Here is a 27309-nt window from a genome sequence, read left to right as displayed (position 1 = left end):
CTTCAAGGGTATTGGCTTGTGGGACTAACTTGCGGTTTTCCAAACTAGCTCTTTGCATTGAATCAGTGTAAAGAGATGCATGATATTAAATGTCCTCTCTACTCTTTTACACTGAAATCCTCTCTCCCTCACCCCACCCCTCCCTTTTCTATTCACGTTGCAGTATGTGGACCTGACTAAGGACGGGCAGGTTACACTGTCCCTGCAAGTTATTTTTGAGCTCAGATTTTCAATGATCAGAAACTGTAATAACATGATTCTGTTGAGAACGCTTTGTTTTGAGAATCTTGGAAAAAAAAATCTTTTAAAACAAGAAGGGCACTTCGTAGTGCGCAATGGGAGATTCCAACGTCTGATCCACGAGAGACGAGAACATATCAACGTATCGGGCCCAATATATTTTTTGAAATTTGCTATATATCGTTTTTGGCCCAATATCTCGATGGTGAAATATTGCTTTCAGAATTAAAAAAAAAATTGGCATATCTGGATCTGGATTCGGATCTTCACCAAAATTGAATAATTTTGTCCTTGTCACACACCCAACCTGTCCACCCGATTTCATCCAAATCCGTCCTTAGCTTTTTGAGACATCTTGCTCGCAGTGAAACAGAGATAGGTGAAAACATAACCTCCATCCACCTTCGGTGGTGGAGAATACTATCAGATTACAGATTTCATTTTGATTCTTTTCAAACAAAAAAAACAAGTTTATCACTCGTATCAGTTTATCATTCACCAGATCAGACTGACACTTTTTTTTCTCTTTTCTTCTTCCTTCCTTTTGACTTGTGGTCTTTCAGTTGGTGGAATTTACACTGTTATTCAGAGCAAAGCGAAAATGAGTGTGGAAGATTGGGGTGAAAATTTCTTCCTTCTGGGACCCTACTTTGAGAATAATACCGAGGTGGAATTGGTGGAGCCTTCTAATCAAGCAATTAAGCAAACTATTGATTCAATGAACTCAAGAGGCTGCAAGGTTGGTTTATTCTTTTGATCTAAGTGATTGTTTTATTTTTTATATCTATTCATTCCCGACCGATCTTTTAGATTGCTTCTTCTCCCCCAACCCACTGTGTAATCACAACAGTCTCTGGGATGATACGGTATCACTCCACATGGAGCAGTTGCAGCTTCATCAACCAGTTTGAGCATAATTTGGGCATGATATAGACTGTAGCCTGTTTGTAACCTTTTTTTTAGTGCACACACACACACACACGCGCATATATTTAGTGCATGACAGAGGCTTGTGGATGAGCTAGAGCAAACTGGAAAGGGGGAAACACCAACGGCAGAATAGAAGTGTAAGTGAGTTCAAGGGAGGGGGAACAAGCTGCACAGCAAGAAGATGGAGAAAGTGGGGTTGAAACGGAAAAGAAACAAACCAACCGACAACTAACATTTGGAATGAGGTGAGGGAGAGGGGGGAAATCACAATAACATGGAAAAAGGGAGCGCTTGGGAAAGGGGTCATTTATGGTAGAAGACATGAGTATGGATTGGAGATGACCTAATGTAGTGGTGAACAGCTGTCTTGAAACCCGGGAGGGAAGAATGGGACTCGCATGAAGCAAAGGAAGTGCCTTGTGGAGCACCATCAATGTTCTCACTGGCCAAAGGAGTCTTGATGCACTAAACCCAGCTGAAGACTCCCATTAGAATGTATGGATGATCTAAAAAGACTTATTTTATGCAATTGTCCCTAAATATGTCAGACTTCCATCTCCTACTGACTTCAATCGCACTACAATCACACCTGAAGAAGTGCTTAATATCGCTCGTGATAGCCCAGGTGGGAAAGCAACCAGCCGAGATGAAATTCCAGTTGAAGTCCTTCAAATTCATTCAGTTGTTGGAAGAATGGTTTAAATCGTGAACAATGTTTTGGATGGAATGAAACCGTCTTGACGAGTGGAGAACAGCACAAAGTGTGGGCATCCAGGAAGAGGAGGAGGAGGAGGATGATTATACAGTGCTGCTGAAATGCGTACAACCAGTGCTAGGACCTGTACATGCGATCTGAGCAGAATGTATTTCATCCCTGCCGCGGCACAGTGCAGCAGACTGTGGCACTGCACAGAGTCGTAGAAAAAGCATGAATCCATCAGATTGATTTCGTGGAGATTTTTTGTTGATTTCCACAAAGCTTTAGATGGTGTGTCAAGAGCATGCATTCCTTCGATACTATGTTTGTATAATGTTCCTCAAGCTCTCATCAATGGCATCACTCATTTGTACCATAAAACTAAGGGTACTCTCATTACACAGACAGGCTATCGGAAATGTTTGACACACCCTCCGGGGTATTTCAGGGAGATACTTTGGCTCCTTTTCTCTTTGTCCTTCTCCTTGATTGGGTACTTCGCACCACCTCCCAACTGAGGAGGATGAGTTCCAGCTGTGCAGAAGAACGAGTCGTCGCTACCCAGAGAAGAGATTGTCAGTCCTTGGATATGCAGATGACTTTGCCCTTCTTTCATCCTCAGCTGCAGGTGGGCACCGAATGTTCAATAACCTGGTGCAAGCAGTGGCTAAAGTCAGACTGCATATCAACATCACCAAGATGGAGGTACTGACTATGCCATTGGACCTGGATATAGAAATTAACTGTAAATGAAGCTGAGGCTGCACTGACACGCTGCATGCAGTTTGTTTACTTGGGTGGCTCCATTCATAATCCATCAGACTTCTGGCAGTGTTTTGTATTGGCTTGGGTGGCACTGCGGCATCTAAATCCAGCATTGGACACTGTTGTTCTGCCTGAACAGATTAGAAGCAAGATATTTCATGCCACCACAGAAACAGTATTGTTATACAATGTGGACACTTGGATGTTGACCGAGATCTTTCAGTCAGAAATTGATGCTCCACACACACACACCTTCTTTGAGTGGCCTTCAAGATATATTTGCTGATGCAGATCACTAATGAGCTTTACCAGCGTGCCGAGTTCAAACCATTGAGACAAGTGTTGCGAGCATGGAGACTGCAACTAGCTGGACATATTATTCAATCTGAAGGATATTGTATTCAACCAATCCAACAGGTGTTGACCTGGCGTTCCACACAGTGGTTACATTGTGGTCAAGGATGCACCAGGACTTATCTTGATAGGTTCTTGTTTGATTGTGACGTCCCTGATCATATCTCAGCAATAGAGCATCTCAGAACATTGGCCAGAAATAGGGTTATCTTACGTCCATACTTAAATGTTTTACATGCATTTTGTACATGTACCTGTGTCCTGTACTTGCCATCATCATTTTGCATGACGTATTATTGATTTATTGATTGAGTGATCCAAAACCATTATAACAAATAATATAACTTGCTTGGGATTTAATTGAATCGAAAATCAGGATGAAAATGTAGTGGTCCAATTGAGAAATGAGTTACTCGTTCTTTGATAGTACCTCACACACGGTGATCATAGTAGAGGAGAAAAGATCCCAACATTCGCTTCAAGCTTTACTGTTTGGAGCAGTCAAAGTTGCCCGATCACCATTAAGATAATGGTAAAATATTTTCCGAATGTAGAAGAAAGGGAGAAGAAAAAAAAATTGTGATCTGCGACATCTTTCATGCCAACAAATAACGTTCCTTGCTGTTCTTTTAAACTTCAAGTAGTTTTTTTTTTGAACCTTCGTCCCCTGTTAATCGGCCATCTTGGTTCATGTCATAAGAAGGGAACAGCATTGTGAAACTCAACAACAGGGCCAAAAGAAAGCTATATAAATTAGGCTTTTGGTTTTATTTCTTTCTGCAAGAGGAAGGCTTGTGGAAGAGCAAGGTAAAATTGACAGTGATGTGGTGGAGCAACAGTTTGGCACAACTGGCAAGGGAATAACAACAACACTGAAAAACACAACACTGAAACCAGCAAGTGAGGGAATTTGGTAAGGAAGGAATGGGGGGGGGGGGTAAAGAAAATAATACATCAGCATTGGGGATGATGAGATGGTGGTGGACTGCTTGCTTTGAAGCCCTGGAGGGGAGAATGATACAGAACAGCCTCTGAAAGGTGGATTCATAGCCTGGAGAAGTAAGGAATAAGAGTTTAGGTGTGCAGTCAACCTGGATTTTCGAAAATATACCAGGAGTGGGTTAATGGATGAACGTGTGTATCCTGGAGTAGATAGAGAGGGTTGGAGGACTGGGAGAAAAGGGAGAAATATTAGAGAAGAGGTGGTTAAAAAAAGAACAAACCACTGATATTCCTGTGATGTGAAAGCAACACACCTTATGCTTTGGCCTTGTCGTGGGAGATTCCAATTTTTGAATCGCAATATTATTGATGAAGCAGCTGACCTGCATCCAAGTTCCGTCAGGGCAACTTTGTGTGGCCACTGAAATGCTACCGATGCAACGTCGGTGGCACCAAAAATCCTCAACACATGGAAAAAGAGGTCATGATGTTTTTTTTCTTCCTTTTTTTTTTGTGCATCCACCATGTCGTCATGTACAAAATGAGTGATAATCTCGATTTTCAAAAGACAGGTCAATCATTTTGTACAATATTATATGTGGAATTGAAAGAAAAATACCCAAGTTCGTTTTAAAACTGTGAATATCGCAAACTGCTTTTTGGGGGTTGGGGAGGGTGGGGGTGGGGGCAACATCAAAATTTGCACAGCAATATATAGTATCCATACCATGCATAAAAGGCATTTAAATATTTTTGAATGCACAATGGAATTTGTCAAAAATGAGTCTCAGACAGTATTAATGACGTTTTGTTTTTGAGTAGTCTATTTGAAATTAATTGTACCTTTTTTTTGTTTGTTTGTTTGTTTGTTTATGGATTGATTTTTGTTTTCGACTTTTTTATTGCCTTTTTCACATTACATTGCCTCTTATTTTATCATCCAAATTTCCTACATTACATGAAGGGCAAATATCTGTATTTATAGATTTCTTGATTTAGCAATTTATTTGGATGAAATTTTGAGGACATACACAGAATGAGATGCTGGAATATTGTTGACATTTGGCTAATTTGAGTGTGTTCACACTTTCCAGGTGTATTATGGACGGTGGTTGGTGGAAGGGAATCCTCCAGTGATTCTTTTTGACTTGGGGATGGTCGTTTGGAATGAACACAAGTGGAAGAAGGAGTTGTGGGATGCATGTCAGATCGGATTGCCCAATGATGATCGTGAAGCCAATAATGCACTACTTTTTGGGTTCCTCACAGCGTGGTTCCTTGGAGAGGTTTGTGTGTGATTTGAGAATATATGTCTATGTCCCACAGGCCACTGGCCTTTCTGTGATGAGAGTAACAAACCTTGTGTTTTAGCGCCATTTGTAGGATATGGCAATAATATCGAGAGCTTTGGGTTTTACATTATCCTGGTGAGAGAGTTGTGATGCTGCGGTCCTTGCCCATTGGGGACAGCAATACTCCATTGATCTACTGGATGATGTTTTGTCATAGGTCTGATTTTTCAAGGAATGACACATAATGATGGAGGATTACCGGTCTTTTGCTGGTTTTGGAGCCAGCTTTGCAATGTGGACAGCCATGGTCAAATTATGTCTGAGGGTGAGGCCTCGAAGTTCAAGAGACGACCTTTTCCAGTGGCTGCTGATATAAATATCCTTATTGAGCAACAGGATGAGATTTGTGAGGATTGAAAGACATGTTCCATTATCACACCAGCATTTAATTTGTTCCATATCATCAATTTGACATAGCTTCTTTTTGTCTGTCATTGGGATAGGGTACTGTATGACATGTCTGTAAAAAGGAAAAGAGGGTTTGCAGGGCATCAGAGAGGTCAGTTATGAAGATTGAAAACAAGACTGCACCTAAAACATTGCCTTGGGGCACTTCATCTTCCACTGACAGAGGGGGGCATAAAGCCAGGTATTAAGAGGGTCTTGCATACCACAGGCTGAGATTGGCAAGTAGTTCAGGATGCCAGATTGACAAATATCCCATAAATATCCAGTGAGATGGTCCTGATATCTTGTTTTTGACTTGGGGACTCCAACTATTGCGAAGATAAGAGCAGCAGCATGTCCAGAGTTTTCACCAAGGTGAAATTCAAACTGATGGTCAGATCATGCTGTTTGAAAAGTGGAAAGACCATGTCAGCATCAATGATGGATTGCAATACTTTGCTGATAATTCATTGGAAGTAAGCTTACTGGTCTGTCGTTGAGAGGATTGGGATTTTTTTCACCGTTTTTGCCGATGGGAGTGAAGTTTGCTAACATCTTGCACGTGGAAGGTGGCCAAACGAGGAGGATAGTCTGAAGAGTGCAAGCAATGGCATCAGAACAGGATTTGATAGCATGGGCATTGGTGCCATCTGAGCCCATCATTGAAGCAGAGTCGAAACTAGACAGGCTTGTTGGAGAGTTCAGCCTTGATGTTTGCAAGATGTGTTTTTGGCTTGCCTAATGAAGGACGCACAATTCTTGCCATTTTTACTTCGTGACCTAAAGTTGCCCTTGGTCAGGATGGCCTTCCATGATGAGGAAGCAAACTGTTTGACAGCAATACCCTCACCACAGGATTGTTTAACTCGGGTTGAAAGGCTGCTGAAAGAATAGCGGCAGACAGGATATTAAAAACCTGTGCAGTGTGCATCTCACCAAAGACTGCCACCAAGCACTTGTAATTGCCATCAAACTCTGTTGTATAATCTCTATCCGAAATATGAGTTTTATTCAACTTGCAATACAAACTTTCCCTTGAAGGAAGTTGTGTTTCTTTAAACTTCTCAAATGAATCAATATAGTCACACAGATATATTCCCTTTTGTGACGAGATCAATCTCTTCTTGACTTGGGAAATGTGATTTAAGATTCGTTAAGTTTTTAACATTTGATGCTGTTAGATAATGGACTTGCCATAAACTTGTGTGTCAAGAAATCGGATATGGGTTATGGGCGATGTATGAATTGTTTTTGTGAATGAGATGTATTTTTGTTCTGTGTTTGGAATGGCAGAAATATCTCCAGATGTCTTTGAAAGTTCATTTATAAATAGATATGTGTCATAGTAAGCATTGTTGTGAAGAAAGACAGGAATAAAGTTTGGAGGCTTGTAATTAAGATTACAACGGGAATGAGCTGGACCTCTATATTTACCAGGAAGATGACAGTGATCCCTAACCTTGACCTCTCCCTCAATTTTCTCTTCACAAATATGACAGATACTGTTCTTTCTAAATTGCTTTTTCTCTCCCTTTGTTAATGACATTGGTTTATAGGTTTTAACCATTATTTCTCTTCGTCTTATGCAGTCTTTTTCCTATCATCTTACAAACTCCTCTGAGGCATCTTCTCCTCTATAAAGTTTTAACTTGTTGTATTCATCACCAACAGATTATTTGATATAATAACAGAGTATGATATAACCACAAGGAGTATGTTTTTGATATTTATTTGTGTATGATTTAATTGGATTTGGAGAAACAGTATCTCTTTTTTTTCAAGGATACACTCAAAATCAGCACATGTCACAAACGGATATTTTATAGATTTGTTAAAATCTTTGAATGATATGTTTGAACCTGCTTTTGGTAAATTAATTATGGTTGGTTTATGATTACTACAATATTTTGAATGTTGATTTAATCGTTCTTTTGTATGGAAGAAGTTGAGACATCTCTAACAAGGATACGTTTTACATTTTCTCTTGTATAGTTGTGATTTGGTTAATCTTTAGAAATTTTTGATGAAAGCTTAATGTAATTTTTCCTTTGAAGTAAAGTAGAGAAGGTCAATGTGTGTTTCATCATTTTCATAGTTGTTTGAAATTTTTAATATCTGAACTTTGTTTGTATCCGTTAATCCATATACGTCAACAGATAGATTATTTATTTTCTCAAATTTAGGAATATTGTTGCGGGCTGGGTATCGGCGACGAGCACGACCACTAGGTGGAACAGTAGGGTCGACTCTACCTAACACCCGAAATCTAGATCGTACCATTCAGAAAACTCGAAGTGTACGGGTCCCTTACAGGACCGTGAATCGTCAATAATTCCACCACGTGGGACAGGGTTATTTGCCAAACTTCAAAATACTGAGAGACCCATGTGGCAAGCTACTGAGTATTCACATCCTCGACGGCACTCGTACGGGACGAGCTGTATGTGTACTCGACCCGTGCGTAATCCGACCGGATGGTTACCGAAGTCCCGTCGGTCCCAAATACACACCACTACGGCAACAATGGCCTTTTTAATTCCCCAACATGCACCTTGCTAAACCTATGAAGGAAGGGACAGAAACGAGCTGAAACATTCAACACATGGATATTTATTTACAATAGGTGGGGAAGGAGGGAAGCACGTAATGGCAGAGTTATCACGACTGCTAGAGATGCAAGTGTGTACAGCAAAGAGCACTTAAACAATTCCTACTTACAGACAGGGCCCACAGACAGACGCACACCCAAAAGAAACCCAGAAGGACATGGACCTTCCCGCCTCGTGCGGTTCGGCTGAGACGAGCGAACCAGGCCAGCGTCGAGATGCGATCAGAAGAACCAGGTGCCAGCAAGATGCAATCAGAAGAACCAGGCGCCAGAGAGATGCGGTCAGAAGAACAGGTGCCAGCGAGACGTGACCAGAAGAACCAGGCGCCAGTGAGACGCGATCAGAAGAACCAGGCGCCAGCGAGACGCGATCAGAAGAACCAGGCGCCAGCGAGACTCGATCAGAAGAACCAGGCGCCAGCGAGACTCTATCAGAAGAACCAGACGCGAGCAGACGAACCAGGCGCCAGCGAGACGCGAGCAGACGAACCAGGCGCCAGCAAGACACGATCAGTCGAGAGCTCCATTCAGCGCTCGTCCCGACAACCAAAACTCTCCTACTGGTCCGATCGCGCCGCAACCTTATTCACCCTTGTCCAGAGGGGGGGGGGGACACCTCCTCCCTCCCCGCTCTCCCTCACTGGATGGTTTTGGCATGCAAAATGCGCTCGTTGCCCTGTCATTGGCCAAAACGGGCGCCAAGGCCGTTGATTGGACTGGTGGAGGGCGTGACTGCCATCTGGCGGACCGCCCTCCAAACAGGCAAAGGAACATTATCCTGTGTGGGCTGTGGTCATTGGACAACTGCCGAGGAACTCGCTCGCATCTCCCTGACTGGGCGAGAGCCGCCGCGAGGCTCCTCCTTGAACTCCGCCCCCCACGGCCACCATGGCATCGGCCAGAGCGAGGTGAAGGTGAGGGTAATGCTGGTGTTGTAGTTGATGGTGGTGTAAAAATAAAAGGAAACCCTGACTATCAAAATAACTCCGCAGTGCATGAACATTGAAATCCCATGAGACGAGGGACAGAACCCCAACTTAAAACACACACTTACCGATATAACTGTTCTATAGGGCCTGTATGTTGAGTGCTCATGTCTTCCAGATTCGTAACAATATCTCTCAATGACATTGGAAACTTTAAATCTTTAACATTTAATGCATTCTCGTATTTCTTATAATGTTCAATCCTTTCAGGTTTCCATTGTGGAGGATGTTAAGTGAGCAAGAACAGACCATAGAAAACATTTATGATCATTGTTTTGAATATTAACAACTGCTTTCTTAAATTTTATCTTTTGGTAAATCAATATAAGAAGAAGCTTGAAGAGGATCTGATTGTAAGATGTGTATATCTGAAAAGATTATTTTTGTAATGGCAAATCCATTACCTACTGCAGTGTTATCAACATCTTGTTCTTGTCTCTGGAGTTCATCGTAAACATCACATCTTACAAAATCTTGAAATTATGAGATAAAGTGAGGGTTTGTCCTCATATAGGGAGTAGTTTCATTGCCCTCTCTTTCGATATTCAATATTACTCCCATATAAAACTTAAAAGTTTTCATTTCACTTAATGTGTTTTTAATTAAAGTTTCAATTCTTTGTTTAACCATATCAACAGCTTCCATGATTGAAGATTGGCCAGGGTCTTGAAAGTGAAACAATCTTGTTTTTATATGTCCTTTCAATGCCCCATCAGTGTTTTCAATGGAGAATTTGTAGCACATTCCCTTTCTTCATAGTTCTTGTGTTTGCATGATTGAAGGTGTTTATTATTAAAAAAATTTTAAAGAATATCATTATCACATCGATCACAATGTTTTGTTTCTTGGTCAAGTGGAGATATTTGTCTGAAAAGATTGAATGTGTTTGTTGGTTTGAAGGTGTTTTTTTTTTTTATAACATTTATATTCGTGATTACAAACATCGCAGTACATTGTATTTATGTACTTAAATTTTAACTCTGCAGTGTTAAAATTGTGCTGTAATGGAGGTCGAATACATATGTCGAATGCACTGGAACATCTGTTAAAATATAACAACTATTGGATAAAAACAATTATGGTGAATAATATGAGTTCTTCAATTTCCTTAAGTGGAAGGGCTTTTAGTATATCTGGAAGAACATCAGTTAAAGTAGCTCTAACAAAAGTTTCTCCTCTCCTTCTGGCAATATATTCAAAACTAGAAAAAGCAATGAAACAAGAAAAAGTATCAAAAAAGAAAACCCTCATGGATGAAGCCTTAGAAAGAAAAGATAAGACCATCTGAAATATGCAAGGAGAAATTTGTATTTTTTTCAACAACCCTAAAGATGTAAATCCTGATGAAATAAAGGATGTTAATATATATCAGGTGAAATGACATTTCGTTCAATCGTAGTCAAGGATCATTTTAAAATTACCTTTCATGTAAAAAATGTTGTCGTTGAATCTGTTAATGAAAAAAAGTATATAGATATAGATGGTAATGTTTTTTTCTACTAAGTAAATATGAGTCATTTTTCAACTGAAGATTTTGAAGATTATGAGTGACGATAGTATCTCTGTTGGAACAGAAGACAGTTATGATACCGAGAGTTTGTGTTCAAACGATAGCTATGAAAGTAGTTTTATAGATTGTGAAAGTACTGAAGATGATACCGAAGATGAATTTTATTTGAAGTAAAGTTTTACTTTATAAATATGAATAGTTTACTAGATTTTGAGCCTCTTGAATTTCCTGATTCACCACATGACAAATTTGAGAATTGTCCGGTGTAAAAGACGGAGATTAAACAGTAAAAAGCCTAAAAACAATGTATGTTTGGTGATTATCTTCTCATTAATGATAATAAAAAATATAAAAAAGAATATAATTATTTTAGATTTACACCAAAAATGAATTCTTTACAAGATTGATTCGAGAAATGAATGTAAAGTATGAGGGTGATAATACACCTTTTCTTACAAGAGAAGAGACTGAACAAATGACATCCATGTTTTGTGGATTGATTTATATTATTAACGATTGTCATTTTCAGAGAAATATCAACACAACATATTGCATAAATAAAATTACGGATTATCTTGAAATTACACCTGAACTTCGGATAAAACAGAGTTTCCAAAAAAGCCAATAACGAATTAAATAACCTGTTTTCTAAATATATAAATGAATGATTTTTTTTTTACCCTTTTGGGAAAATAAGATAAAATGTAACGACCATAAAAATCTTCCAAATTCATTAAGATGTCTGATAGTTGGTTCAAGCGGATGTGGAAAAACCTGCTTACTTTTAACTTTTTAGATTATGATAATTTAATAATTTTCACAAAGTCGAGTTTTCAACCTCAGTATCAACTACCCTCACAAGGTTTTAATGCTGGTCTTCAAAAAGAAGATCTAATCAGTTTATTTAAACTTCAAAACAAACTAAATGATTGCAACATTGAAGATATAATACAACTATTTTGTGATACACAGAGATGTAAAAAGAAATCAAAGCCGATAACTTGTATTCTGAGTGATAATACGGATGATATACCTTCTCCCCAAGATTTAGATAAATCAAAAAAGAACCTCATTATCTTTGATTGTGTTAATGAGAGAAACCAAACGGTAATGGATAGCTACTACACAAGAGGGAGCATTCTTCTTGTAATTGTATTTATCTTAGTCAATCATACTTTCAACTTCCTCGTCGCTCAATAAGAAACAATGCGAATACTCTTATTTTATTCAAGTTAAATTCAATAGATACAAACAATTTTTGGAGAGACAATTGTTCTACATTATGTAGTAAAAAGGAATTTGGGGATTATATGAAGCACACGACTGAAAAAATATAAATATATTGTTGTGAAACAAGATGAGATATTAAGGGATATATTTTTTATTTTATCAACAATTACATATATAAATGACAACTATTATTATAAATCTTGTGGGTAAATCTGCTTCTGGAAAAAAAAACTTTCATAAATCAAGGTTCTTGTATAGTACAAATGAAAATATTGTAAATTTGCTTCAAAAGAACCATGTTGTTTGTATTGTATCAACAACAACTAGAGCAATAAGACCTGGATAAGTGGAAGGTGAAGATTATTACTATATTTCAGAAGAGGAACATATGTGGTTGAGGAATGAAGGCCAAATATTTGAGGAGGTTTCTCTTTGGACAACAAAATATTCATATTGTAAGAGTGAATTAATGAAACTAAAATCTGGTGGTCTTGGGATATTAGAAACTAATCCAGAAGGAATGAGACAAATTATTATTCAACATCTGAGTGGTAATGGGGGTTAAGATTTTATCATTCGGTTTTGATGTTGATGAAGAAACTCAACGCAAACATATGAAAAGCAGAGATGCAAGTATTGGTGAAGAATAAATTACAACTCGTATTAATGTTAATAAAGAATTTGATGAAATATTTAAAGAAAAGGATTTATTTGAACACATCTACTTTAATGATGAAGAAAAGAAAAATTTTCCTGTTGACCTTTATAATTCAGTGAATGATATTTTCCGATAAATAAATGGATGCGAACGAAAGAGCAAGAAGATTTAAGGAGCATCAAGAGTTGGTTTCAAAAGTTGTAAAACAACAGGAAGACATAAAGAAGAATCGCAGACAGAAACTAACAGGTGAAGAAGCATTTGAAAGAAAACAAGAGAAATTTTTTAAACCGATTTAAAAAAAAAAAAAAAAAAAACTTCCCAAGAAAAAATTATCAATGCTTCCACAGTTCCCACAATAGAATATACACAGAAAAAACTTCAAATGTTGAAAGATTTCAGTCAAATGATGGAGGAAGAATGAGAGCATGCAGGAGAATTAGAATATGATGATGGATTATTTCAGCAACTGGAAGAGATTAATCAACACCGTGATTATATTGTGAAGGGTCTTCAAAACAATGAATATTCAGCCGATTCAAAAACCAAAGCAGGAATCATTCCAACAGAACCACCAGCAATACTTCATCTTGTTCAAGAAAAGGGATTGATATTTAATGATGAATTAAGGTTCTTGAGTTCTGCTCAACCCCCTGTTAAGCTAACTCCGAGATTAATATTTCTTCCAACAAAAGATGGAAAACAAGGTTCAACTGTGAGGGATGAATCAAAGTATTTCGATCAACCATTGGATATGAAAAATAAGGATGATAGAGTATATATTGATCTGCTGGACTCTCTTAATTATAGGTTTAGTCTATCTGGTAAAAGTAGGAAGAATGAGAAGGAGAAACACATTATTCAGGCTTTAAGTCGCCTTGGTTCAGGTGTTAGTTTTCTTCCAAATGACCCATCACAATTAGTTAATAGACTGTTATTGCTGTTAGGTAGTAAGAAAGCTGGAAATAACTATTGTTTTAATGAAGCATCAGCAATTTTTGACCAGTTGATGAACATGAAAATAATTAATAAATGTCAATACAAAGACATTTTATCTCATATTCAATAATATGAGAAGCACAATCATTCGTTTTAATTTCACAACAAGCGACCACACATCTTCATTCCCATAGCCACTACAACTTGACGCAACTAAAGAATATGAGGCATTTTTATTGTCCATGGAAACTTATAATACCTCACTGTATTTAATATCACCGAGAAAAATGACAAGTTCAGTTATAATCCGGGAAGTGGATACAAAACAATAACAGTTTCACCCAGAGCATTTGAGATTTCTCAAATATCTTCCGAAATTGCTCGCCTTATGAAAGAACAGGGTGATGAACCAAAACATATTGTTATAGATATTCAAAAACATACTTCAAAATCAATGATTAAACTTAAAAATAACTACAAGGTTGATTTCACAATTGATAATTCATTTACAGAGTTATTGGGTTTCTCCTCAAAAAAGATTGAAACTAATGGGACATTTTACAGTGAAAATGTCATTCAAATATCCTCAGGAATAAATTCGGTATTAAATCACTGATTTGATTGGTGCTTATAATGATGGAATAAGAACAAATACAATATTTTCATTCAGCGCATACTCAACCCCAATTGGTTATAAATTCAATATGGAACCCAAAAATCTGGTTTATCCACCTGTCAGGAAAAACCATATACAGAGTAAAGTTTAGGTTAACTGACCAAGATTATCACATGATTTTTTTTAATGGAGAAATTATATCCATCAGAATTCACCTCCGTGAAGTTTTCCAATAAATAAATACGATGGTTATTGTGAGGAAACACGAGTTGGGAAAATATAAAATAATTACAGGGGATGGGATGTTCCTTTCCCCATACTACAAGGGTGAAGGTATGTATCTTTGTGGAGGATACTATAAACCGAAGAGATAAAGCGGTGCAGGACATCAATTTATAAAAAAGGAGATGGGATAATTGATACTCAAATGGGTATAATAGGTTCAACTATTCTTAAACATAAAGACCTAATTGGTTCAACTGCTTCTGCTGTGGGAAATGTAGTGGGTGCTATAAAGAGTATAAAAGATGCACAAAAGGAATCTCATAAATTGCAAGAAATAAAAAATTAAGAAAGGCAAAACTCAGTTGTCTCCCCCAAGAACAACAGGAAATAATTCAAATACTTGGGTCAGGGTTTCAAAAGTTTTCACATCTTTTTTCCTAAATAAATACAAGTATGGAAGCAATTGATGGTATCTATGATTTGGATGATACCATTGTCATCTCAAACTCTACTAAAAAAGAAGACTACTTCAAGGTAGATGCAATAACTGGAACAGACTGGAATGCAAATGGAACAAAAGGTTTTGAAATAAATAATCAACAAACTTATTTGAATCTAGCCAAAAGTTTCTTGTTGTGTAAATTTACATTCACGAAGGCTGGGAATAACAAACGCTACACTCGTAAATGATTTCTTCTGGAAAATGTTTGATAGTGTTCGTTTGTACATTGGAACACAAGAAGTTGAAGCGGTTGATTATGTCTCTGCTGTATCTGAAATGATGAAATTTACACTCTATACATTCAGTGATAGAATGGGAAAGGGGTCTGTCGAAGGTTTTATTCCTGATAACTCCGGGCTCAAAAAGAATTGGAAAGACACAACAAAGAGTTGGAGAAACAAATTAGTGGAAGTGGTGTAATTTTAGATTTTGCTGAAAAACTTGAAAGTCTGCCTGATAAAGCAAGATTGTTAGTTGGAGATATGCTTTCTTTTATCGCACAAGCAGGTGTAAAATTAAATAAAAGGGGTAATGGATTATATCTTTCTAATAAATAAATGAGCATTGATGAGTATGCCTGGTGTTGGCTTCATGGTTAGGCCAAGGTCACATTTGCCACGGCGGCCGTGGGGTCTCCAAAATCTGCGGCCACTCGCAATTATACGGCGGCCGCAGTATTTCCACGGTCACACAATGTAGCAGTCACATATGTTTTTATTTTTTCGGGTAGCTGCATGGCGTATTTAGAAATCGTGGAGACTGAAAACGTGGGGGTGCCGTATGGTCTTTGATTTGATGTCGCACGGTGACCTTAGGGCGTCGCTGCGGCAGCCATAGAAATTTCAAGGTAGCCTCAAGGTGCCCACAAGGTGACCGCAGGGGGGCCCTAAGGCGAACGTGCGGCCAGACGGACGGTAATGAGTGGGTATATATATATATATATATATATATATATATATATATATATATATATATATATATATATATATATATATATATATATATATATATATATATATATATATATATATATATATATATATATATCAGTCCTTTTTTTTTACTGAAATAAAAATATACCAGTATATATAACTGAATATACGATAACTATAATATACCGTGGTGCCCCCAGAATCCGAACGCCCCCATTGTTTGAACAAATTGGAATCCGAACTATTTTTTCGAGAAAATTTTGCCATAAAAACCTAATACATTTTAAAAAACCGAACACAACTTGGCGTTCATGTTTGTTCACGCGTCTCCCCCACCTGTTCGATCCGCATCTTCTCGCTTTGTTCATTCAGTTTGTCAGTGGAAGTACTCGTGAAAGCGTCTCTCGTGTGTCGATCGATACTTTAGGCCTCAGTCACATTTGCTCTACGGTGAGGATACGGTGGCAGTACGCGCTCTGAATTGACAAACGTGTGGCGGCTGCAGAGAAACTGAGGTGGCCTCAAGGTGGCCCTACGCCGTATGGCTATATTTTGCAGGTCGTAAGGTCGCCGTGGAATTATAACGCGGAGTTATAACCTTTTTCATTTCTTCGTTCGCCGTAGAAATTCGACAAGCCGAAACAAAAGAACTGGTAAAAAAAAAAAAAAATTAACCCATTCGTTACCACCGTCTGGCCACACGTTTGGCTTAGGGCCCACCTGCGGTCGCCTTGCGGGCACCTTGCGTCTGCCTTAAATTCTATGGCCGCCGCAGGAACACCCTAAGGTCACTGTGCGACATCAAATCAAAGACCATACGGCACCCCCACGTTTTCGGTCTCCACAATTTATAAATACCCCGTGCGTCTACCCGGAAAATAAAAACATATGTGACTGCTACATTGTGTGACCGTGGATATACTGCGGCCGCTTTATAATTGCTAGTGCCCATACATGTTGTGGACCTTACGGCCGCTGAGCCAAATGCGACTTAGGCCTTACCTCGTGTTTTCACCTTCATTTGTGATGTTTGTTTTTTAATCATCTTGTGTTTTAAATATTAACAAAAAAAGCAATCCGATCACGTAGTGTGACGGACTGTCAGGCAAGGATTGAATTTCACAGCAAAACCAGTTGTAATTTGGAATATCCATGATTACGTCAGCCCGATGCGTTTGATGAAAGTGATTGTGGTTCTGCGGGCATCATGTTTGATGAGCTTCCCTGGGGGCAGCGCTCTCGCAGAGTGCGTGAGCGATCGGAACCCAGGACGGAGCTTGAGCCTGTGTGGACCTTTGGATTGGTGATTGTACCAGTTTACATACAATACACCACCACCGAAGGTCATTTACTCATCTTATTTTACCTTAAACATGGGGAATTTCAGTTTAAAGTGTCTTGAAAGTGGGTTTTCTTTGGGTCCACGAACGGATTAATTCACTCCATTATTTCTTATTGGGAAAATATTTTTGGAATCCGAACTTTTTGCAATCCGAACAGCCTCCTGGAACGAATTAAATTGGGATTCTGGGGGAACCACTGTGTATAGGCAAACACCTATACTCCGATCTCTAGCGGTAGCGCACGGTGGATGCACAGTCGACGCAGACTGCCAAGCAGGCCATACGTAGGTGCACGGCGGGCGTAGGGGAACCGTGTGTCGACCCTGCGTTGCCCGCAGGTAGTCACACAGACCGCAAGGCCACCGTACGGCGACCCTGGAGATAGTGCAGCCTCCGTAATTTTTTGGGGGTTGGAAAAATTCATTTTTCATTGAGAAGAGCTTGCGGTAGCCGCACGAATAATGCAAACCCACCGTACGCCCTACGTAGGTCGACGTGGAACACATCTACGTCATAGCTTGGCTTGTCGAATTGCTAAGGCGAACGAAGAAATGAAAAGAAGTTATAACTCCGCGCTATAATTCCACAGCACCCCGATGGCTAGTAAAATATAGCCAAATGGCGTAGGGCCTCCCTGAGGCCACCTCAGTTTCTCTGCGGCCGCCGCACTTTTCTGTCAATTCAGAGGGCGTACGGCCGCTGTATCCTCGCCATTGAGCAAATGTGACCTAGGCCTGGGGGAGGTGGGCTTAGGATCCTAGGATCCTGAGTTCAAATCGCACTTGGCTGTTGAATTAATACCAGGTGGGGTTGACTTTGCCTGTCATCCTTCCGAGGTCGGTAAAATGAGTGGCAGCTTGCTGGGATCCTGTGTCAGAGGGGCGACCCGTCCAGGATTGTATCAAATAGCCAAGGAGACTGCATAGGCAGCACCAACGCTCTGCACAGTGTGTGGTCCCAATGGATGGATTGATGAATGGTTTAAAGAATTTGGAAAGAATACAACATCAAATTTAGAACTTATCAAATATTGTAAGAAATTAAAAATTCATAATGTGTTTATTTGTATCAGAGATGAATTTGCAAACGTGTCTCAACATGCAAAGAATATTATTATGAACTTAGAAGATAATAATGGGAACGGTTCCCATTGGGTTTGTATTTTTAATAGTCAAGATAAATATTATTTTGATAGTTTTGGTCTTCCTCCACCTGTTGAAGTCATAAAATTCTTACAGAATGGTGTTTATCAAACATTTCAAGTCCAATAATTAAATTCCGAGTGTTGTGGTCAATTATGTCTATATGTGTTATTTCAACTCAACAAAAATAAATTTTTTAATGACTATTTTTAATCTAATATAAATGACTTATGTTGGCAAAGATGATTCTATCTTTGATGTATCCCATGAACTGGATATTGATTTATCATATTATTACACAAAGGCACAGGCTGAATGAGAGAAATATAGTATAGGAAATAATATTAATATGAAAAATGCTTATAAATTAATAAATTATCCAAACCAGACTGACACTAATGACTAAGGCCTAGGTCACATTTGCTCTATGGCGGCCGCACGCCCTCTGAATTGACAGAAACGTGCGGCGGCCGCAGAGTTTCTGCGGTGGCCTCAGGGTGGCCTGACACCATTTGGCTGTATTTTACAGGCCGTAGGGGTCGCCGTGGAATTATAGCGCGGAGTTATAACTTTTTTTTCATTTCTACGTTCGCCGTAGCAATTCGACAAGCCGAAAAAAAAAAAAAAAAAAAACTGGTAAAAATAAAAAATTAACCCATTCGTTACTGTCCGTCTGGCCGCACGTTCACCTTAGGGCCCCCTGTGGTCGCTTTGCGGGCACCTTGAGGCTACCTTGCGTCTGCCTTGAAAATTCTATGGCCTCCGCAGGGCCCCCTTAAGGTTACCGTGTGACATCAAATCAAAGACCGTGTGGCAACCCCACGTTTTCGGTCTCCACAATTTCTAAGACCTAAGGCCTAAGTCACATTTGCTCTACGGTGAGGATACGGCGGCCGTATGCCCTACAAATTGACAGAAACGTGCGGTGGCCTCAGGGTGGCCCTTCGCATATGGCTATATTTTACAGGCCGTAAGGTCGCTGTGGAATTATAACACGGAGTTATAACTTTTTTCATTTCTACATTCGCCGTAGCAATTCGACAAGCTGAAAAAAAAAATTAACCCATTCATTACCGTCCGTCTGGCCGCACGTTCGCCTTTGGGCCCCCCTGCGGTCCCCCTGCGGTCGCCTTGTGGGCACCTTGCGTCTGCCTTGAAAATTCTATGGCCGCCGCAGGAATGCCCTAAGGTCACCGTGCAACATCAAATCAAAGACCGTACGACAACCCCACGTTTTCGGTCTCCACAATTTATAAATACGCCGTGCGGCTACCCGAAAAATAAAAACATATGTGACTGCTACATTGTGTGACCATGGAAATACTGCGGCCGCCGTATAATTGCTAATGGCCGTAGATTTTGGAGACCCCACGGCCGCCGTGGCAAATGTGACGGGCCTAAATACGCCATGCGGCTCCCCGAAAAATAAAAACGTATGTGACTGCAACATTGTGTGACTGTGGAAACACTGCGGCCGCCGTATAATTGCTCGTGGCCGTAGATTTTGGAGACTCCACGGCCGCCGTGGCAAATGTGACCTTGGCCTTTGTGAGATTAAGGGATTTATCACAATATATATCCTTAAATAAAACGGCTGTGTGTTTCAAAGATACAGAAGTGTTGATTTTATCTCCGGGTCATACAGAATTCACAGTTCCAATTAAAATAAAATTTTATAAAGAAGGGCAGTTTGTTTGTATGAGAATAGAACAATGGGGATATGATATGAATGATTTAGAGTATAATTGGTCATTTAAAATTAATCTAGAAGACCTGGAACAATTAAATCAGTCGCGTAAGGAAGAATATTATCCACTTGGTGCCAAGAACGAGTTTTGTGGAAGCACGATTGGTAAACAACAAATAAAAGAATTTAATAAGGGTAAAATCAATAATGGTTTTGCCATTGCTTATATAATGAAAACAGGATTATATATAATAAGTAAGGAATACAAACTGATTTATCTATGGGAAGATGGGGAGGTGATTCCTGTCATTATATTAATCTGTCATATATTTCTGATACATAAATGACAGCAAGAAGGCTTCAAGAAAATTATCATTTCTGTGTCCAAGCATACCTTCAATAAAAGGGTATTCGGTATTTGAAGAATATGTTCAACAACATAAGAATGAGGTATTTTCAATAAAAGATTGGCTTTATACTGATGTTAATAAACCAGCCACTGTGGATTTAACTAAAATGTTTAAAAATAAACCAATGTCACCCGCAGGGTGACCCGTATCTTGCCAAAAGGTGACCACGTGTGACTTCTTTAAGGTCACACTGAGGTGAACAGAGCTGCTATCCACAGGAGCAACTCCTTGAGGAATATCTGCCTACGAGAGATTCCGATGAGAATCGTTCTACAGAGTAACCATGAAAAATATGCGTTTGCCTCATAACGTCACCAAATGATGTCATAATGTCTCAAGCTTGACATATCTAGAAAGCACTCATCGAGGTGTTCAATTTGAGGTATTACACGATATGGTACCTAAGATTTCAAAATTTGACCTTGGGGTCAAAAACTTTCGACCTCCAGCGCTAACCATGAAGGTCAAGGCCGATCACCGCCAAAAATGAATCAGCTGAGCGCCAGACCATGAACTATATTCCCATCAAGTTTGAAGACTATCCGATCAAAATTACTCAAAAACTAAGGGTTTCGTCGACTCCCTTGATTTGCGACAGTGACCTTGACCTTTGACCTTGACCTTGAAAATTTTATGCGCTGAAAGGGACCTCTATAGGCCTCTGATATGCGAAGTTACAAAATTTGCCAATGATAACTGTGCTCTGCAGAGTGATCGATACGTGATTACAGACAAAAATAAAAAATAAAAAAACCTTGCCAAAAGATGACCACGTGTGACTTCTTTAAGGTCACAATGAGGTGAACAGAGCTGCTATCCACCAGGAGCGACTCCTTGAGGAATATCTGCCTACGAGAGATTCCGATGAGAATCGTTCTACAGAGTAACCATGAAAAATATGCTTTTGCCTCATAACGTCACCAAATGACGTCATAATGTCTCAAGCTTGACATATCTAGAAAGCACTCATCGAGGTGTTCAATTTGAGGTACTACATGATGTGGTTCCTAAAACTTGAAAATTTGACCTATGGGTCAAATATGTTTGACCTAAGGCGCTAATCATGAAGGTCAAGGCCAATCGCCACCAAAAATTAATCAGCTGAGCGCCAGACCATGAACTATATTCCCATGAAGTTTGAAGATGATCCGATCAAAATTACTCAAAAAATAAGGGTTTCGTCGACTCCCCTGATTTGCGACAAAGTAACCTTGACCTTTGACCTTGACCTTCAAAATTTTATGCGCTGAAAGGGACCTCTATAGGCCTCTGATATGCGAAGTTACCAAAATTTCCAATGATAACTGTGCTCTGCAGAATTTTTTATTCGTGATTACAGACAAACAAACGAACAAAAAAAAATAAACCAATGTCACCCGCAGGGTGACCCGTATCTTGCCAAAAGATGACCACGTGTGACTTCTTTAAGGTCACACTGAGGTGAACAGAGCTGCTATCCACCAGAAGCGACTCCTTGAGGAATATCTGCCTGCGAGATATTCCGATGAGAATCGTTCTACAGAGTAACCATGAAAAATATGCTTTTGCCTCATAACGTCACCAAATGACATCATAATGTCTCAAGCTTGACATATCTATAAAGCACTCATCGGGGTGTTCAATTTGAGGTACTACACGATATGGTTCCTAAAACTTGAAAATTTGACGTTGGGGTCAAATATGTTTGACCTCAGGCGCGAACCATGAAGGTCAAGGCCAATCGCCACCAAAAATTAATCAGCTGAGCGCCAGACCATAAACTATATTCCCATGAAGTTTGAAGACTATCCGATCAAAATTACTCAAAAAATAAGGGTTTCGTCGACTCCCCTGATTTGCGACAGTGACCTTGATCTTTGACCTTGACCTTCAAAATTTTATGTGCTGAAAGGCACCTCTATAGGCCTCTGATGTGCGAAGTTACAAAAATTTCCGATGATAACTGTGCTCTGCAGAATTTTTTATACGTGATTACAGACAAAAAAAAAACAAAAAAAACATACAAGCTGACGAACATATCTTGCAAAAACTTTGTTTTGGCAAGATAAAAAAACATACAAGCTGACTAACATATCTTGCAAAAACTTTGTTTTGGCAAGATAATAATGAAAGAATTTTGAAGTTAAGAAAATCAGAAGAAATTTTATTTGTTTCCTGTTGTAAAAAAAATATATTTTGGATGCAGGAATATCAAGTAATCCAGATGAATATATGTATGATATTCTATGGGGTGAAAGTGGTTAAAGGATAGTGAGGGATGAGGAAGGAATTGAAGAAACTGAGAAGAGAGAGGAGGAGAGGCAGAAGAGAGAGGAGGAGAGGCAGAAGAGAGAGGAGGAGAGGGAGAAGGGAGAGGGAGAAGGAGGAGGGGGAGAAGAGAGAGAAGGGAGAAGGAGGAAGAGAGGGAGAGGGAGGAAAGAGAGAGAATAAATAAATATAAAAGTATGGAAACCGGTGAGATTATAAAAAGATCAAAGGTATTCCAGAAAATAAATAAATCTCAATGCACCGAGGAGGAAAACAAAGAATTCGCAAGTCTATTAGAAATATTTGCGTCAAGAATATTAACATCGATTTCAGGGAGAAGATTTAAACGAGAAAGTGGAGATAAAGAAGACAAAGAAGGAAAGGATTATATTATTGATGATGTTGTTTTCATTGAATTTGATGAAAGGTTTACATTTTTTTTTCTTAAATCAATGGAGGAGAGAGAGTGAAGACATTTCTTAGGATTCTTCATGTTTAAAAATTAAGATTCAAATGTGCATGTTGGAAACTAAAAAGGTTTTCACACTCTGTAGGAATTTTTCACATAAATAGATGAGTTATTGTCTAAAATGTAAAAAGAAAACCAAGAGTAAAAATATCTCGTATGTTAAAAGTAAAAATAAATAGGGTTACAGAAAAAGGTACACGTTCGGTGTGTGGCTCAAAAAAGAGTGAATTTATCACCAAACTCAAACAAGGGGGAGATATACAAAAGTTTTTATCATGAAGTAAATATACAACAACTGGAATACCAGGGGAATTACATCTACCAGGGTATTCTTTCTGTGATCCAGGAACAAACTTGAATAAAAGATTAGATGAGGCTGACAATCCTAAACTGTGGAGAAAACCTATCAATAGGGTTGATGAAGTGTGCCTGAAGCATGATATTGATTATGGGAATAGCACGATGTTGCAACAAAAACATGAAGCCAATAGAGAAATGTTGTATAATTTCTCTCTGATACAAAATCCAACCTTGAGAGAAAAAGTTGATAGGCTCATCGTGAAGAAGATGATCAGTGCTAAATTGAAACTTAGGCTTGGAAATTCAATAAACTTATAGGCTCTAATGATGTCATTAAGAATGAAGAGCAATTAGCTGATGAATTACATAAACCAATAATCAGTTTCATCGAAGGAAGGTTTATTCCAAGGAAGTTGATTATATCTGGTCCGCTGATTTAATTGAACTCAAGAATGATAAGGGGTACAAGTATGCTTTAATCGTTATTGATTTGAGGAGTAGATATGTGAGGGTTGTCCCTTTGAAAAAAAAAAACAGATAATACTTTTATGTTAGCTTTCCAACAGATATTCAATAAAAGCAAGAGAAAACCTCAAAAATTGTGGACTGATGAGCGTACAGAGTTCTACAACAAAACATTTATGAATTTTCTTAAAAATAACAACATTACTTTTAACAGCACCTTTAACGAAGGAAAAGCGGTTGTTATTGAGCGTTTTAATCGCACTTTAAAAGAGAGACTATATAAAAAATTCATTTAACTCGGTTCTCAACAATGGTTATCTTTAATTCAGAACATTGTTGATAAGTCCGATACGATTCATACCTCAACGAAAACTAAGCCATCAGAAACATTTACAAAATTAGAATATGAAAAAGAGATTAGTGTCAGAAAGCCGAAGTTCAAAGTTGGTGATATAGTAAGAATATACAGGTGGAAATATCATTTTGAAAAAGGTTATACCAAGTGATGGACAAATGTACCTTTTAAAATTGTTGTCGTCAGTACAGTTTCTTGGACTTACAAATTATGTGATTTAAAGGGGGAAGAGATTTTAGTTTTATTTTATTCACAGGAATTACAAAAGACAAATTTAGTTCAATTTTTTTTGACTCCACCCCTTTTTGACTCTGCCCACACAAGCCACATCCACACAAGCCCCACCCACATAAGCCACATCCATGCAAACCCCACTCACAAAAGCCCCACCCACAAAAGCCACATCCACACAAGCCTCCCACCCACACAAGCCTCCCACCCACACAAGCCTCCCACCCACACAAGCCTCCCACCCACACAAGCCCCACCCACCCACACAAGCCCCACCCACAAAAGCCACATGAGGGAGAGGGATGAGGGGGGTGGTGGGTCGTTGGGGGAGCGCACCTACCCCCCAACCCTAACCCTCCCCCAACCCCCCCCCATCCCCCTCTCCTTTACATCTCCTTTATTCTTTTCTTATAATTAAAATCAGATAATTATAAGGAAAGCATTTATCATTAAACAAAAGTAATAACATTGAACAAAATCTTCTTTCGCAGCGGTCTTGTGGTTTGTTTTGGTTTTGAAACTCGATCAACATATTCTGTTCAAAACAAAGAGTGAAGAACAATTGGGGTATATAAAGATAATTATATTATGATATTAATAAAATAATAAATACATTTACCTCCAGAAGATAGTCATGTCAGATTCCTCCAGAAGATTAAGCTGTGTGTTTGGTTCATCCAGACAGGTGTTTAAACTGAAAATAATATTAATAATAATGAGATGCGGACAGACACTGAGACATGTGCACACGTACACACACGCACACACGCATGCACAAACACAAATGCACACATGCACACACATTTACGCACACACACAAACACAAATACACACATACACACATTTACGCACATGCACATGCACAAACACAAATACACACATGCACACATATTTCTACACACACGCACACATGCACACACGCACACACACACACACACACACACACACACACACACACACACACACACACACACACACACACACACACACACACACACACACACGCACAGAGGGATAATTTCTCACCTTTGACTCGACTCATTCAAGATCAGAGGACGTGAGAGGACTTCTTGCCAGTCAACAAAAATATCATTCAATTATTTTCTGAACGATTGAATGTCTTCAAGGAGGTCATTCATTTTTAGCCACTCATCATGTAATTCAAAGGCCTCCTGTTCTACAGAAGTTATCAATGATGTTCTCATTGGGGACAACCTGTTTGAAAAGACACAATAATTATTGGTTGTATAGTGATTTAATTCTGTATAAAACAACAAATAATGAATTGGGTTAAGGATCTCACCTGTCATCTTGTGAAAACGATTGATTCGCAAGGTCAGAGAAATTATCTGCACAATCCATTCTCTAAATAAAACGCTCGGCATGCAAGTTGGTTTAAATAAGCAACTTGATGATGTAATGGGAGATTTCACAACAATGGGTCTTTTCAGGGTGTGTCCCACTTGGGAAATGACTTTGGCATGTTTTTGGCTTGGTTTGGGCGATGCAGCTTGGCTGACTCCAGACTGACTCATTTTAACACGAAAATGAAACGGCTTGCTTTGAATGGTTTTGAGAAAAACCTACGTTAAAAAGCTGTTCAAAATTCCTTTTCTTTCGTGCTTGAGGAGATAAAGTGAATATACTCAATGGTAATGAATATTACAAGAAAATTGAGTTATTCCCTAAAGTAGAAGTTGAGCAAATATTTGTTCGTTCGCTCTTTGAGTGGAATGAAAATATGAAAGGGAAGAAGTGCTTTAATCAGCAAGTCTCAATCTTTCATAGTCTCAATTTTACATTTGTTTTTATTGGAGGGAAGGGGATAGGTGGGGAGAAAATCAGTCTCAATTTTACATTTGCTTGTATGGGAGGGTAGGGGATAGATTGGTTGAAAATCAGTCTCCTATTTTGGGCTTTTTGGGCTTGAATCAGAAAGTTTTTCCCTCCCCCCCCCCCCATTCATTTGAATTGGAGTCCCAGAAATCCTATTTATGATCTCCTGTGGTCTCCAACAAAACATTTATGAATTTTCTTTCAATAACGGCACTTCATAAAACAGCACCTTTAATGAAGGAAAAGCAGTTGTTCTTGAGCGTTTCAATCACACTTTAAAAGAGAGACTACATAAAAAATTCACTCAACTCGGTTCTCAACAATGGTTATCTTTAATTCAGGACATTGTAGATAAGTACAATGACATGATGCATACCTCAACAAAATCCAAGCAATCAGAAACATTTACAAAATTTGAATATGAAAAAGAGATTAATCTCAGAAAGCCAAAGTTCAAAGTTGGATATAGTCAGAATATACAGGTGGAAATCTCATTTTGAAGAAGGTTATACGAAGCCATGGATAAATGAACTTTTTAAAATCGTTGATGTAATAGATTTTAAATGATTTTTTAAAAATCGTTGATGTAATTCACAGGATTTACAAAAGACAAAGATAATAAATTGAAAATATTTTTTTATTTTCAAAAATTGACTCCACTCCTTTTTTGACTCTGCTCACACAAGCCACACCCACACAAGCCCCACCCACACAAGCCACACCCATTGCCCCCCATCCCACCCTCCCCTCTCCTCCCCTCTCCTTGTACACCCCCACCCTTGACCCATCACCCACCCCCATTCTACCCCAGACACATGGGGAGTGGAGGGGTGGGATGAGGGGTGTGATGGTTCGTTGGGGGAGCACACCTCCCCCCCTCTTTTTTTTACACCTCCTTTACCCTTTTTTAAAATTAAGAATTAAATAATTGTAAGCAAAGCATATATAACT

General features: G+C 38.9%; 1 protein-coding gene and 1 long non-coding RNA gene across 3 annotated transcripts in view; one reads left to right on the top strand and one right to left on the bottom strand.

Annotated features, from left to right (window-relative positions):
- The window catches only part of LOC147032769 (glycogen [starch] synthase, muscle-like), a 90440-nt gene that overhangs the window by 26581 nt on the left and 36550 nt on the right, over positions 1-27309 (top strand). The window contains exons 2-3 of one of the 2 annotated variants that reach the window (XM_085870663.1): positions 804-979; positions 5023-5214. In XM_085870663.1, coding sequence (XP_085726789.1) covers positions 804-979; positions 5023-5214 — 368 coding nt within the window. The remainder of the gene's footprint in view (positions 1-803; positions 980-5022; positions 5215-27309) is intronic. The other variant, XM_085870664.1, reaches the window with a different exon arrangement.
- LOC147032770 (uncharacterized) overlaps positions 27117-27309 on the bottom strand; it is a 905-nt gene continuing 712 nt past the window's right edge. The window contains exon 3 of the long non-coding RNA XR_015052156.1: positions 27117-27309. This exon is cut by the window's right edge and continues 113 nt beyond it. This is a non-coding gene — a long non-coding RNA (uncharacterized LOC147032770).

Source organism: Eptatretus burgeri, chromosome 2, assembly GCF_056783735.1.
Source record: "Eptatretus burgeri isolate ZD-2024b chromosome 2, Ebu_testis_v1, whole genome shotgun sequence".
Taxonomy (NCBI): Eukaryota; Metazoa; Chordata; class Myxini; order Myxiniformes; family Myxinidae; genus Eptatretus; species Eptatretus burgeri.
The sequence above is the reverse complement of the archived record's forward strand: the minus strand, read 5'-3'. Positions and strand labels throughout refer to the sequence as shown.